The 15,922-nt window shown below is 52.5% G+C and overlaps 1 protein-coding gene across 2 annotated transcripts in view; it reads left to right on the top strand.

Moving 5' to 3' along the window:
* Window positions 1-13,777, top strand: part of ITPK1 (inositol-tetrakisphosphate 1-kinase) — a 125,772-nt gene extending 111,995 nt beyond the window's left edge. The window contains exons 8-11 of one of the 2 annotated variants that reach the window (XM_080909949.1): window positions 1,291-1,416; window positions 2,513-2,580; window positions 7,658-7,820; window positions 11,938-13,777. In XM_080909949.1, coding sequence (XP_080766075.1) covers window positions 1,291-1,416; window positions 2,513-2,580; window positions 7,658-7,820; window positions 11,938-12,296 — 716 coding nt within the window. In that variant the 3' untranslated portion in view covers window positions 12,297-13,777. The remainder of the gene's footprint in view (window positions 1-1,290; window positions 1,417-2,512; window positions 2,581-7,657; window positions 7,821-11,937) is intronic. The other variant, XM_080909950.1, reaches the window with a different exon arrangement.
* Window positions 13,778-15,922: the final 2,145 nt, after the last annotated feature.

Here is a 15,922-nt window from a genome sequence, read left to right as displayed (position 1 = left end):
CCCTGGGTGGCATGCTAGAGGGCCAGGCAGGTTTGTTAGCAATGTGCGTTCCTGTGAGGAATAACATATGGGGGGAGACATAACTGGAGGACCAGTTTTATTCAGGGTGCACAGGCAAGTGCTGGGACACCAGGTTGAGGGGTGAGAGAGCCCTGTGAGAAGGGCTAAGAAGGACAGTGGCAGACACAGGCACCTCTGCAGATCTGGTGTTCAGTGACAGGATGGTGGCATACACCGTGGGGAAAGACGGGAGACCAAGCATAAAGGCTGGAAGCAGCAGGGTCATAGCCTACATTGCTGAGATGTCTGAGCCAGTCTGGTCATTCACCCCTCCCTTTGAGTCTGTTTTTAATCCCCGAGAGCAAAGCCACCTGGTGACCATTACCTTGGCCTCCCACTCAATGGAAGTTGGAGGTGGCCCCATGCTAAGTATTTGGAGGACTAGTCCAGGAGCAGTCAGTGGTTGGGCTCCCAAATTGTCAGCACTCCTGGGAACAAGAACCTTGCTGCTAAAGGTACAGAACCAGGGCAAGGACCAGGCACCACCCAGCTGTTAGCAGAACCAGCTATCTCAAAGCTTCCTAAGGACCAGGCACCAGGACTCTGCTGGGGCTAGACACCTCTAATCATCTCAACTCCCCCCGGTCTCTCGATGACATGGCTGGAAGCTGCTCACTCCCTGCCTCTCAGTTGTGCAGAGGTACTGGGCCTGTGTGCCTTAGCTGGGTACATTTATTGCTTAGTGTGGTCCTCAGGCCAGAGTGCCCCAGGCCAGCAGTAGCAATCAGAGTAGAGGGCAGTTTCCCTTTGAGATATCTGTCCATTTGATCTGTCCGTAAGAAACTGTCAGGTAGGGACATGATTTGCCCAGTGACACAGACATCACAAGTTTCTGGTACTGTCTCTTCCTAGCACCAGCCCAGTGCCGCTGTGCACTTCTTGCAGGCTCCTAAAGGCTTGCCAGCCTCCTTGAGCATTACTGTGTCTACCTGCTCCTGGTGGGCTATCCTTACACTATAAGGATAATGGTGTAAGGATACACCAGTATCTGCTCTTTTGGCCTTTGCTCTTGGGGACCTATAGAGATTTGGGTGGGAGCTATCACGAGTTCAGGAGGCTCTAGGAGAAGAAGGTCTGCAATACCTATAGAAGGCCAGAGAGCTGTCTTAATTAACCAAGCCCTGGTCTGGCCTCTGGCCTGTCAGGCTCTGCCTGCACTCCTGAAGGCTCACTAGTAGGGACCAGTGGGCGTGCTTGACACAAGTCCCGCAGGGTGTTTATTTTTCCCAGGCTCCTCCCCAGGACCATCTCTCATGCCCCCTGTCTGGACTGGCTCTGGTCGGAGCAGCGGGAGGACTGTCGGGCACACCGGGGTGGCCAGGGGCCTCTGTGCCCCACTAGCGGGAAGGATGCCAGGTACTTCAGCGCCTGCCTGCTTGGCTCTGCCTGAATCACTCCTTGTGCATGATTTTTATGGCGCCGTATAATGGAGCTGCTGGGGGTCATGGCAGCCACAACAGGCACCTGACCCCTGGCACACATGCCCTCAGCCGGTGTTCAACCTGCTTGGGGGCCTGGGTCCCAGGGATGATCACCATGTCCTGCAGGGTGGGGTCCATGACACCTCTGTTGCAAGAACTTGAGCAAGGGTTGTCAGGATCCCTTGTGGGGCTTCCAGCACAGATTGGCCCTGTGCTACATTCTTGGTGGGAGTGGGGCTGTGGGGGTGGGGGGTGATGGCCAGAACTCAACCCCTAGGCTTGTGGTTTTGTGATTCTTGCCCTTAGCGTGTTCATGCTTCCAAATGCTTGAGAACATTGCAAACTGTGCAGCCAAGCATACATCTTCCCAGAGCAATCATGGCTTACACTTCAAGGACATCTGTACAAGGGGAATAAATGAAGGCACCATCACACTCCTGGGTCAGAGCTGCCTCTCTGGTGTCCAGTGGGGCTGAGGGATTGTAGGTGGCAGCAGATTAGACGTGGTGTGGAGAAGACTGGGACATTGCAAGGTTTTCCTGGCTAGGCCTATGGAAGCCTTGCTTGGGTTCCTATTAAGTAGTTGGGAACCTTTGTCTCTTAAGCTCACATGAGTGGCCACTTGATTGGGGGTACCTGGACCAAATGGCTTTTGGTAGGCTTCTCTCAGGACACTCCTGACCGTGATATTTGGGTGCACAGTGTCTCACCTCCGTTACCCTCCTCTCTTCCCAACCTCCAATCCATACTATGGCCTGCCCAGCCTTAGATGCTAAGGAAACCCACATACAGTGCCATGAGATGGTAGTGAGGGTGTTCCAGTAAACTGTTCATTTTTATGTGGGAGGACAAATCAAAACTGGGGTCCTGATGGATGCGCATCTATATGTGATTCAGCTGTGAGTGCCTAGCTCCCAAGAACCTAGGTCTGAGCCAGGGGCCACCCAGAGCGTGACTGTGGTGGTGCTGCCCCCTGGTGTTGGCACTGCTGTCTCCCTGTCTGATTGTCTCTGTGACTTCTGTTTTTTCAGATCGTGAATCCATCTTCTTCAACAGTCACAATGTGTCAAAGCCAGAGTCTTCATCTGTCCTCACTGAGGTATGTTCTCCATCCGCCATGTGTCAAGGGGTCCCCAGCAGAGCTATATAGTAGGCCAAGGTTAGCAAACATGACCCTGTCCCCGCACAAAGGGTCCACATAATCGTATGTCAGTGGGAGTCACAGTTGTGTATGTGTCTGGAGAGGGAGCACTGAGGAGCTGGAGAGAATCGCGTTCAGTGAGTCAGCTTGCCCCTGGAGCAGCCTCCCTCCTGCCATGGTGGCCGGAGCATCCGTTTGTCAGGCAAAAAGGGCGCTTGGCGGCCTCACAGCAGCCTTACAGAAAGGATAACCAGCTTGGAGGTGTCACCAACCGAGTTGGTACAGAGAGAGGCAAGCAGGGGTTATCCTCACCTATCTGATTGCAAAGCTGAGTCTTCTAGAAATTTCCTTCCTTTAGACACAAAGTGCCTTGGGCTACAGCCTTCTGTTCCCCACAGAAGTCTGGCTTCAGGCTTCCTGCTCTCTATTGGGGAGTTGGGTGTTCTGGAACCTCCAAGTGGGTCCTTCTTCCTCTTCTCAATGACAGAAGCTGCCAGAGACTTGTACCTAACCAGGTTCCAGGGCCCTGGCCTGCCCTCGTGCCTGACCTCTGACCTCTGACCTCAGTAGCCCAGCAGCTCCTTTCTTGTATGGCTCTGGCTGGCCTCAAAGTCACAGATCCACCTGCCTCTGCCTCCTAAGTGCTGGGATTAAAGGTGTGCACCACTAGCTTGTCTGTGTTTCTTTTGAAGATGTAACTGTGAGCCAAGAAACAAAGCGTTGCTTTGACAGGGACCTGAAAAGATAGCGCTGTCCCTTGGGATATTGATTAATGTCGTCCCCCTAGAACAAATAGGGAAGTCTTGGGCCATCGGATTTGTTTTAACTTTTTATCACTGTGTGTTTGTGTGCACGTCAGAGGACCACTTTGTGGAGTTGGTGGTTCTTCCATCCCATCTGTAAGTGTGACCTGTGGAAGGAACTGAGGTCTCAAGACTACCACACACTGAGCCACCTCGTCTGCCCAAACCACCACATCTCCGGCAGACTCTCATGGAGCTGACTGTGCGCACTGAGAAATATAAGCAGTGCCTTGTATGTGGGAAGGCTTTCTTCTCTACATCCTGCCCCCTCTCTCTAGGCCACCGAGAATCCTGCTGTTTGTGGTGGCAGAAGGGAGTTGGCCTTCCACAGGCTTCCTGGGAAGCTGTCCTTGATGTTCTTGCATAGTACAGTTCTGTTCACTAAGACTATTACTAGCCAGTGTCAGAGGGAGGCTTTAAGGGCTGGGAAATCTCCCTGAATCATTGCCTATTGGACAGCTTCTTCTGAGGAATGGAAAGAGTCTACTACACCACAAGGTCCCTCCCTACACCTGAGGCCTTTGAGTACACCCCAGGTTTCCACTCACCACACGGAACCCTTCAGAGCTGACGTCTTGTGACACAGAATGGCAAACATGGCTTTCCCCTGGGGTCACCCTCCAGGTTGCCTTCCAGCTGAACTGAAAGCCGATTCTATTCCCAGGAACCAGTGACAAGCATGTCTCACTCATCACCCTCCTGCCCCCAAGAGTGTGATGCAGAGACATCCGATAACCTTGAAGGCCTGCCTCATCCCCAGAATACCTGCCTTTGAAAACGGGCCTAGTTTCTCCCTGAGCTTTTAGACCATGAACACCTTTCACACTCTCAATGGAGACAGACAGACATACGCACAGAGGCACATACAGTCCTATTATCTATCCCCAGCACTGCCATAGCGAGGAAGTGGAGTTTTCTTGGGACTGCCTGTGGTCCGACCCAAGTCACATCACCTACCTGACCCTCCGTTTCTTCATCTCTAATGGGTCACTAGGAATGACTGTATCTGACCTATACACCTGTATTGCAGCGCTTAGTGTCAGCTTCGAGAAAGGTTGAGGGTCACCAGGTTAACCTACAGGAGCTCCACTCCTCCCTTCCTCCTTTTCTAGAACCTCACAGCTCAATTTGCTTGGGTCCACAGGGCTATCGCTATGCCTTTGTCTAGCCCTAGGCTGGCTGTTCGGTTTTGGGTAACCAAATGGCTTCAGAAGGATTTCTGAGATTCTTTAACTGAGCTAAGAAGGTGCTTTTATAAACAGTATGTCATGGGGCTCTGTCACAGGCAGTGGCCAGCACCGCCTCACTCTCAGGCACTGCACCGTGAGCCTCGGATATCTGCTCAGCAGCCCTTGCCCGAGCCTCGTGGCCTAGGTATTTTTGTTAGCCTGTTCACTGGGGTGGGAAAACAAGGTCCAGGAGGGCCACACGACAGACCAGGGCCACATAGTGGATACAGGAAGGCCAAGGGGTTTGGTTTGGGACTCTGACCTAAGTGACCAGGAAGCTCAGGCAGGGCTGAGTGCCCACTGTAGCAAGATGGTGATTTCCCCCTACCCTCCCCCCCCCCACCCCCAGGAAATACTTTCCTAGGTCAAGCACTGGATACCAGGGTTTCAAATGGAGGGGGGCCCTGCTGTTCTCGGAGCAGCGGGAACAGCTTGTCTGTCCCTATGTCTGTCCCTGCTTAGCACATGTCTATTCTAAGATCTTTTTATTAGTGACCAGGGCTTTTTTATTTGGTTGTTTTATTAGGGTTACTATTGCTGTGATGAAACACCGTGACCAAAGTGACCTGGGGAAGAAAAGGCTTATGCTTCCACACAGTTGGTTTTGAAAGGGAGTCAGGACAGCCACCTGGAGGCAGGAACTGGTGCAGAGACCATGGTGGGGTGCTGCTTACAGCCTTGCTCCTCCTGCCTTCTTATAAAGCCCAGAACTGTCAGCCTGGAAGTGGCACCACCCACAGTGGGCTGGGCCCTCCCCCACCAATCACTTTTAATGCCCTACAGGCTGACCTACCACCTACTCTTACAGAGGCACTTGCTCAATGGAGCCTCCCTCCTCCCTAAACTCTAGCTTCTGTCAGGTTGTACAGTTGTCTTGGTTTTTTGTTTTGTTTTGTTTTGTTTTGTTTTTTTAATGTATATGAGTACACTGTAGCTGTCTTCAGACACACCAGAAGAGGGCATCGCATCAGATCCTATTACAGATGGTTGTGAGCCATCATGTGGTTGCTGGGATTTGAACTCAGGACCTCTGGAAGAGCAGTCGATGCTCTTAACCGCTGAGCCATCTCTCCAGCCTCAGTTGTCTTGTTTTGAGATAGGGCCTTACTTTGTAGCCCTGGCTGACCTGAAACTCACAGAGATGCTCCTGCCCCAAAAACTGGGATTAAAGGCGTGCACCACCACACCTAGCATTTTCCTGTGCTTTGTAAATTGAGATTAAAGATCTACATGTGTAAAGTTAGATATTTTTAATTTTTTAAAGATTTTTTTGCATGCATTTGTGTGTTTGACTTGTATCTATGTCTGTGCACTGCATGTATGCTGTGCCTGCAGAGGTCAGAAGGGGTATCAGATCCCATGTGGATGCTGGCAGCCGAGTCCAGGTCCTCTGTAAGAGTAACCAGTTCTTTTAACTGCTGAGCCATCTGTCTGGCTCCTAAAGAGAACAATTTAGTAGCAACAGTCACACACCCAGTGTCCTGTAGGCACACCTCTGTCCCGTTCCAAAACATTTCCCTCCCTCTGGTCCCATGAGCATTCAATCCCTGTTCCTCCCACTCAGCCCCTGGCCACCTTGAGTCTGACCTCCATCCTTGTGGACTCAAACTGTGCTGGGCATTTTACATAAGCAGGATCTTCAAAACTTAGTTCCCCGGGTGATTCTTGTCACTCAGCACCATGCAAGGAAGAACTTGAGTCCTTTTTATGGGCAATCCCAATTTCTCTGTGTGGGTAAGATACAGCTTTTCCATGTGTGTACCAATGGATGTTTAAGCCATGTGGAATGTTTGGCCATTGGAAGATCACCACAGTTACCATTTGTGCCCAAGGATCTCTTCGAATACCCTGTCTGGACCCTAAGGAATTCTGTGTTTAACTATTTAAGAATTTTTTTAGTAAATTTATTCATTCATTTCTGTGTGTGGAGCTCAGAGGACAGTTTTCAAAAGTCAGTGCTCTCTCTGAACCCTGCAGGACCTGAGGATCAAACTTGGGTCATCAGATAACAAGAGTTTTAACCCACTGAACCAACTCATCAGCCCAAGTGACTTAGTTTCATTTCCCACTTGGGTTTGAACCTACCCCTTTCCCCAGAACTCAGTACTCATGGGCAGCTAGTGTGTACCTATTATGATATTTCAGCATGAGGTGACGTAATCTATATTCAGGAGCTATACTTCCTCAAAGCCAAGCTTACACTGTCCCTACCTGTACAGATAATCAAATGGAGGTGCAGGCCAGGTACTATAGCCAAGTTCATGGAGCTGAAAGATCTCTGATGGGGTTTGAATCTATATCCTCATCTACAATCCCTCCTGGGACTTCCTTCCTCTCTGTCAGAGGCCCTGGCCCATGGCTGTTATGTGTGAAGACACTTGCCTTTCCCAGAAAGCAGAAAACGTAACACTGGAGGTGTCGGGAACAGGGTGGGCAGATGGGCTAGAGGCCTGTGAAAAACATCATGGGAAGCTAGGCTTAGAGTTGGGCAGGAGCAACAGCCAGCAACACCTCTGGGCAAGCCATGCGATGTGATGTTGTTCGCAAATACCTAGTTTTATCACAGCTGGGAAGAGAGAAGTGCTCTTCTCCAGACGCTGGATCCTCAGGCTCACTCCCATAGGCTGCCAGCAACATGGCGTGGTGGTGGGTGCTGGTCGGTACTCATTTCTACCTGGCTGTGTCTGCCTTCAAGTTCCAGCCTCAGTGTTCTCCTGCCTTAACACACCATATCCTTCCTCTTTTCTGTGACCCCGGACCAGACCCTGGCCCTTTGTGAGCCCATTTCCCTGTCTGTTAATGCACTGAAACCAGCCTCTCCAGACGTGCTTGAGCACAAAGTACCCTGCTTCGTGCATGTGGTACCTCCAGGGCCTGGCAGTTTGGACCATGGTGGGTTAGCCCCACCTGGCTGGAAGGATGGCAGTGCTTTTCATGAGAGGGGTCTACCCTGTGTAATACCTTAGTTAGGCACAAAAGCCTGACCCGTGTATGTGTTCACAGCTGGACAAGATTGAGGGCGTGTTCGAACGGCCAAGTGACGAGGTTATCCGGGAGCTGTCCAGGGCTCTGCGGCAGGCGCTGGGAGTGTCACTGTTTGGAATTGACATCATCATTAACAACCAGACGGGGCAACATGCTGTCATTGATGTCAATGCCTTCCCAGGTGAGCCCGGGGCTGGGTGACATCTTCAGGGGATGGGAGACTAGTCAGCTTGGCTCTCCTCGTGCTGGGATCTAGGCTGAGCGCCACTTCCACACAGCCTCGGCTCCTAAGACGGAGAGAACATTAAAGTCCCAGATGGCTGTCTGGGGAGGTTCCATGCCCAAGCCCCTCACAGCACTGTGTAACTCTCCCTATCTTTCAATCCTGACATCAGCCTAAGCCCTGACTAGCCTACTCAGTCCACCCCATTGGCCCTTCCAGACCCAGGTAGCTGCAGATGGCTTGGGGAAAAAAATCAACCACTATCATTCACAGGTAGGGAGACTGAGGCATCTGCAGTAGCAGTATTTTCCTGAGGTCACATAGTATGAATTGGCAAGGCCAGACCGTCCTGGGCAAGTTCAGCTTCGACTGTCCTGAGCTTCAAGGTTGAGAGCCAGGCCCATACCCTGCTGCTACAATGATCCCCATGCTACGTACGTCCTCTCAATGTTGTAGCCTCGGGACGCTTCTGGCTTGGAACATGACTCTGCCTGACTTGGAACATCCCTCAGTCTCCACTCAGCCAGGGGCCCAAGGGATTAGCACCAACTAAGCCCTAGCCTGGATCTGTCGGGCTGGCAGGGAGAGCAGGTATGCTGTGCACAGCCAGCGCTCACAGGCTGGCTGCATGCCCGGAGACCCTAAGGTCTGTGCATCATTACCACTGTTGAGAGGTGTAGACGCTTTCCAGGTCTGCTGGCTCATGCCTGTCAGCATCTGGAGGCTGAGGCTTGAGTTTGATTGCCTTGAGTATGTAGCCATCTGGGGCTACATAACAAGACCTTGCCCAAGAATCCTGGGTTGGGGTGGGGGAAGCAGATGAAAAAGGAGGTACAGTCCAGCTTTGAGTCTCCATGGCCCCACTTTTGCAGATCCAGTGCCTAGATCCCGTTAAACCCCCAGAGAGAACATAAGCTACTCTGTACCGTCACAATTCAGAGCAGAAAACTAGGGACCCCTACCCACCCCCACCCCCCACAGGAGCCCATCAACCTACCTGTCAATTTACTGACATCTGTCAAGGGTTGGGAGAAGGCAGAGGATGGGGATGGGGCAGCTGATGGCTCCTCTGTCATGTGTGGACACCAGAGAGGATTTGGCAAAGGGAAGGGACTTCAGCAAGGAGGAGCACCTGGGGCACCAGGAGGGGTGACTTGGGTGGGACCTGATGGGGTCGGAGGAGAACTTCTGGGGCCTGGTGGAGACTGGCTCTCCCTTTGGGCAGGATGGGAGCATGTCATGTCTGAGGCCTGTGTCTGACCAGTATCTTCAGAACCAGCATCTCCCGACCCCCTAGCTGTAGATGGTGGGGCCTTTGAGGTGAGCTAGAGTATAGAGTGGGGACTGTTGTGTGTTGGGAGTGTCACAAAGATGAGGTAAAGATGGGGGTGATCTAAGAATCCATGCAGCCCACTAATGGGTTGAAGGTAGGTGAGCCTTGGAAGGAGGGAGATACACTTTTACACTGGTGATGGGTACCCCCTTTCCAACAGCCAGGAAGACAATCACTAAAAGCCAGTATGAACACAAGTCCTCTGCCAGGGAAGCCAAGAGCTGGGTTGTCCCCGTGGACAGGGCCATGTGGTGGGTCTGTTACTACTAGATTGATAAGGCTGAGCCCAGCCAAAGCTGGTGAGCCTAATGCTGAGGGATGGCCTAAGGGTTCTGTTGTCCTATACCTTAGGCAGAGTAGAAGCAGTGTCTGGGAGGTGACTTGGTACACCATTGGTGGTATAGAGACAGCCCTCTTTGGGCCCAGCAGAGATAGAGACTCTGGGTCCTGCTGCTACTCAGGAAGCCCTGGGATGAGGGCGGGGGTATCGGGATAGGTGGGAGTCCTGTCAGAGCACCCAGCTTTCAGGTCAGCAAGCCTGAAGCAGCATGTGCCATTGGTCCTGCCATGTGCTGTGATCTCTGTCTGTGGGAGGCAATACTGGAAGCCAGAGGATCTTATCCATGGTTACAGTCCCACAGGGCTGTAGCCTATCTCTCCAGAGCCTTCATTCTGATTCCAACACCTTTGATGTCTTAGAACACCAGGTTCCGATCCTGGCCCACATGTTCGCTCTGTGACCTTACATTGGCCCCTACTTTAGCTTCTGCACAGATGGGAGCTTTCCCCGTGCCATGCTGCAGACAGATGGGTTTGCACGGTATTAGGCGTGGAACTGGCACCTGCTCTGCTAGTTTTCACCTCCCAGGCTGACAAACACCAGCCTTTCTCAGCCTGTTTACTGCAGGCCCCCAGGAGGTGCCTCTGCAGTACTCTGGAAAGTTTGCCCTCCCTCTCTGCTGTAGTCTACGTGGTCCTCTGGGCCTCATCTGGGAGCTAAAGCAGAGTGGTTGCTAGGTGGCAGCCTCCTGGGTTTCTTGGCAACCCAACTGGGTCCTGATGCTCCGTCCCACCCTGAATCCTACTTAGACCTGTGTCTGCCTTGCCTTTCACCCTCTTTCCCAGAGCTAGTGTACTGCAGTGGGGCCTCAGTATCAGGTACACCAAGTACACAACAGGATCTGAGTCAGATCACAGTTCTGCCACTTAGGAGCTTTGTGACCTGGGCCTCATGGAACCTCAGAGTCCCTTGTGAGATGACTTCCCTCATCTCCATGTGTATCCTGGGGACAGAGTGGTGAAGATGGTGTTGACATTTGCAACTCTCTGCTGCTTGCCAGCCACTTTGTTAGCTTTAACATGAGTGCCCTTGCTTCTCAGGCAGCCTCAGGCTTCCTCAAAACCACAAAGGAGTTTGCCAGATAACATGCAGAGGCCCAGTGGCCTGGCCCCCACACAGTGAGTGCCAGTTTAACTTGTGCCAGTAGCATGAATGACTCTGGAGCACATGCCAAGGTCTTATTAACCTCTTGGCACTCACTTGCTTGCATTATGGTATGGCCGTGGTCATAGCCAGTGCCTGAAGGCCACCCCTCCTCCAGGGGGGTAACAGAGAGAGCTGTCAGCTCCCCGACCTCAGCTCTGTTAGCCGTGTACCAGTTCTAATCCAGGCATCAGTCCGAGCAGGTGGAAGGTCTCTCTTAACCCACATCTCTCTGGAGAGTTTGCTGGGTAATTCCTGGGGTCTGTGCTGGCATTTGCATTTGTGATAGGTGTGTGCTTGTGTGTGTGTGCATGTGTGTGAAAGTATTCTTCCCCCTGGTTCACCAGCAATTTTCATACCAGAAATGAAGGCCTTGGCAGTCTGGTCCTCAGAGTCTGGGGCACAATAGCCTCCCTGAAGGTGTTTCCGGGCAAGAGGAAACAGATTTGGTTTGAGCTGTGGCTACTGGGTCAGACCCACCCAGGTCCAGCCTTCCTGTGATGTTCACAGAAGCCTGCATTGTGAGAGCTGGTCTCTTGTTGCTGTGTGGACAAGAAAGATAAGATTCAAGATGGCTACAGTAGCCAGGACCCAGGTCTGTGGCCAGACTCACAGTTTGTGAGTGAGTGCATGAGGAATCCACCTTGGCATGGCTGTCTCTGACTGTACATCTTGTCCTGTTGGGTGGTTACCTTCCCCAGCTTTCCCCTACTGTAACAAAGTACCCAAGATGATTACCATAAAGAAGAAAGGTTATTTGGGTTTTGAGGCTTTTAATCTGTGATGGTTTTGCCCCATTGATTTGGGCCTATGACAAGGCAGATGTTATGGGAAGCATTGGCAAAGGAAGCTAGGTACCTGATAGAGAAAGTGTGTCTAAAATGACTGGACAGTTGATTTAGCAGGCTTCTCTGCCACCTCCCAGCAGCTCCTTGAGCTCAGGATGTTTAACATGTGGGCTTTGGAAAGAGCACTGCTCATCCAGACTACAGCAGTTGGTGAGCAAGGGCAGTCTCTAACAAACCAAGATTTCATCTTCATCTGCTGGAGCTGTGGACTTCTCACACTCAGGGGACAGACCGTGGTCTTGTGCCAGCCTAGGCCCTGTGACTCCCACCACTCTGTCTTGTCTCCCAATCCTTTGTCACTGGGTTACTGAAAGTGCCTTCCCCAGGTCCCAGGAACCCATTATGTCTGCTTCTTTCTCCTCTAATATCCCTTGGCTAATGCCCAGTGCCTTCTTTGTCTCCCATCTCCAGGCTATGAGGGAGTGAGTGAGTTCTTTACCGACCTCCTAAACCACATTGCCACAGTCCTGCAAGGCCAGAGCACAGGAGGAGCTGCCACGGAGGAAGTGGCCCCGCTAAGGCACAACAGGCTCCTGGCGGAACCGGCAGGCAGCCTGGCTGGTGAGCGGACATGCAGTGCCAGCCCTGGCTGCTGCTGCAGCATGAAGGGCCAGGACACACCCTGGAAGACTGAGACAGAAGCAGGCAACATGGGTGCTGGTGGTTCTGCCAAGCTGCCGCACCAGAGACTTGGCTGCACCACCGGTGTGTCACCCAGCTTCCAGCAGCACTGTGTGGCCTCTCTGGCCACCAAGGCCTCCTCACAGTAGCCACAGAGCCCAGGACCCAGAGGGGCAGCGCGGAGTGTGGAACACAGCCCACTGGTCCAGCAGCTCCAAATGGGAACACTACTAAGAATCCCCAGTGATCTGATGCTTCTCTGTTTTAATTTTTTACCTAATTTTCTGATGTTAGGATCGGGATGAGGAGGGGGAGACAGAGCAGAACACCAAGTGGTCCAGCCTTGAGGATGCCGCCTAACTCCTGCTGTGCAGATCTCCTCACTGAGTTTACACACGCTTGTGTTCTCAACACTAGGTCTGAATGTGAGGTGGGGTGTGCGAGTGAGTGTATGGTTGTCATGCAAGTGTGAGTGTGTATGTCTGTCTGTCTTCATGGCTGTTGTGGGCCAGGCTCTGGGCACCCTGGAAGGAAGCCCATATCTGGCCAGGTTGTTGCAGCTAAACAGGCGAAGGACGAACGGTTTCCCCAGTTCCCCTCCTCCACACCCAGACCTCACCTTCTTTCTTTTCCCAGATGTGCTCTCCTCCAAAGCTAACCCTTGCCCCTGTGCAACTGACCCTTGCTTTCCAAAGCCAAGGAAGCAATAGACCCCCTTCCGGAGCTCTACATGGTGGATCTGAGTTGTAGGAAGGGAAAAGAAGCTTCCTGTGGGTGTAGCTAAAGCCTCTGGGTATTGCTGGTCTTCACTGGCTCATGGGATACACCAGGCCACTCTCCTCTCCACCCTGACCCTATTGCTCACTGAGATCCAGGAGTCTGCCGGGACCCAGGATTTACGCTGGGACTTTGAACAGATCATTACATGAGTCTTCGGGCCTCCACCACCTCATCTCTTCAGGGTGGCTCCTGAAACAGAACTGACGGCCTGACCTAATGTTCTAGCCCACAAGGATACCTGCTTCCTCACATCATCATCTGGGCCCCTTCTTTCTGGTGAGAGAAGAGTACCACAGGGCTGCTCCTGTTCACACACGCCAGTCCCTCCTGGTACAGCAAGGCCCAGCCCAGCCCTGCTGTGTTCGTGACAAGTCCCTTGCACTGAGCACTAGGCAAGCCTCCAAGGGAGTTGTGTCCCTACTTCAGACTCACTCTGCCCCCACAGCAGCTGGCAGACCACCCACTGGCACCAAAGCCCACAAGAAAGGACACCTAGAGAGCCCCAGATGAGCGGCCCAGGACCCCCAAAGGTGATCCTGTGTCTTAAGGTATCAGCTCACTGTGCAAAGAGAATGAGGCCTTCGGGTTGTCCTTGGGTCTAAGAAGATGGAGTACACTAGAGGAAGCAGCAGCAGCCCTGGGAAGGCCACTAAGGGCCGTGCTGGGGTATCCTTTGGGCAAGGAGAAGCTGATTGGCTTTTGTGGAAGCAGAACCCCAGGACTAACCACGTTTACAGGACCTGAGTGTTGAACTGATGATGTCTGTACGTCACCTTCCGGGGCCTGACCCTGAATCTAGGGGGTGGGAAGTGTGGCCGTCTCTTGCACTGCTTTGTCTCTGGAATAAACTACTGAGATCAACCTTCATTTCACACGTGCTCACAGTCTTTAAAGAAAAGACATTTAATGACTGCTTTGCCCTTTCAGGATAGAATCCCCAGGCTCTGCCTTGAGAACAGGCAGGGTAGAAAGTGCTGTGTCCCCTAGAGCTCCTTCCTCTCTAGGGTCACACATGGTAAGCCAGGCCCGGGTATCAAGTATCTGCCTCCGGGCCAGGCAGCGTTTTCCGCAGGCCTCCATGCGGGTATGGAAGAGGAAGGTTGCACTTTCCGGGACTGGAAACAGAAACCTGGGCCTGCATTCTTGCAGATACTGTAATAGTACAGAAATGTGACCTTCACAGACATGACACTGCAAAGCACTAGTGCTGATGTCTGTCCTCACCAAGGGAGTCAAGGGATCTGACCTGGGGCTGGATCATTGTGGGTGTCATGGAAAAGTTGGGGTTTGCAACACCCTGTGGACAGGCTAGCCTGCAGAACTGGATCCACCGAATCCTCGGGGATTAAAGGGGCCATCTTCTAGAGCCCCATCAATGGAAGAAGAAACCACCCTGAGTGCGTATCACCCTGAGGCTGCTGAGTAGACTCCACAGTAGGCTGGTGGGGGTGCAGTAATCATGAGGTCTGGAGTTCAGATCCTGGCACCTGTGTCGCAAGCCAGGCATCCAGCACTCCAACTCGGGGTGTAGGAGATAGAGGCAGAGGGATCACTGGGGCTTGCTGGCTTCCAGCTTAGCCAAGAAAATATGAGCCCCAGGTTCAGGGAGAGACCCTACAGTGGTGGGCAGAGAGTAGTAGAAGCAGATACCCTGACCCTTATTTGGGTCTCTGGTCATTTACAGGTGCCCTCACAAAGGGTTTCTAACAGCTGGGGCAAGTAGTGTTGGCTGGGCAGACATTCAGAGACAAAAGGGTGCTGTCATTCTTCTCGCCTGGCCACCGGTCCTTGTCTGTAGTCGAGTGTTCACACTGGTTACTAACTGTAGAGCCACTGGATGGCCTTGCTGGTGTCCTGGGAGGGGCTCCCTGCGCTTTTATATTTCCTCTTAATCAGTCACTTAGCCACTGGGATCCAACAGCATCACCCACCCCAGCATGCCGGGGCTCACTGCTCGTCACTTCAGATCCCTCAAGCTGCTCTGGAAGAGCCTGCCTCCTCTAGTATGGATGGACAGGTGCCATGGCCCTCTGTGGGATCTCCTAGAGTCCAGGAGCCCACGGTTTTTTGATAGTTCTCTTGACTGCTGCTTCTCAACCAGCTCAGGTGATGGCTGCAAGGTATCTCCACAGATCCCTCTCCTCATGGTAAAAGCCTGCGTCTCACTCCCTTTCCTCTGCCAAGCCGATGCCAGTATACTCTGGGGATGGCTCTTTCCAATGCTCTGTGCGGAGAAGGACATAGCATAGTGGCATGACCCTCATGCTTGGGTCCTTCCTTCTGCTTGTGACTAGGAGCTACTAACCAGACCTCAGAGTCCTTTTCAAAAGGGATTGAGTTTTCTTATTCCTGGGTTTACGGGGCCTTGGCATCTTAGAGGGCAACTATAGGACACATGAGATGTTTCCCCGAGGTTCACTGTATAGACAGCTCACCCAGGGTTTATGCAGAGCTCTCCTGCCTCAGGAGCTAAATAGTGTCCATGTCTGAGCTTAGTGATGACTGCTGCTTGCCTTCCCCGTGTATCTTGTGCACATCTGTACACCAAGTGCACTTGGCCCTTTACTGCCTACAAAACCATGTGTCAGTGCCTGCCTGGGCTGCATCTTTGCTTCCTGTGATACAGTGCAGGTGGCTTGTCTTTGGGATGGGGTCCTTTGGTAACTGTGTCCCTGTGGTCCATTGACACTTAGTCTTGGTGGGTGGGTGTTCTTGGTCTCTGGTGGCCTAGCGGGAGTTTGTAATTACATAACTATCAGGAGGTAAGACATGAGGGAAACCTTGCCTCAGCAGTGACGTCACACAGATGTCTCCCCTCAGGCTGCACCAGCAGTAGGAAGCCAGGCCTCACTTGAGAAGTTGAAGCGAAGACCTCCCCCCACCATCACCACTATCCTACCACGTCTCCCCTGCTGTAGCTCTTAGTCTGTTGTCTGGTTCTGTCAAGCCTCAGTTACCTCAGTAGAGAGACAAGTATTCCATCTTGGGAAGCTGA

Source organism: Micromys minutus (genome assembly GCF_963924665.1).
Source record: "Micromys minutus genome assembly, chromosome: 1".
Classification (NCBI taxonomy): Eukaryota; Metazoa; Chordata; class Mammalia; order Rodentia; family Muridae; genus Micromys; species Micromys minutus.
This window is presented reverse-complemented; position numbering and strand designations above follow the sequence as displayed.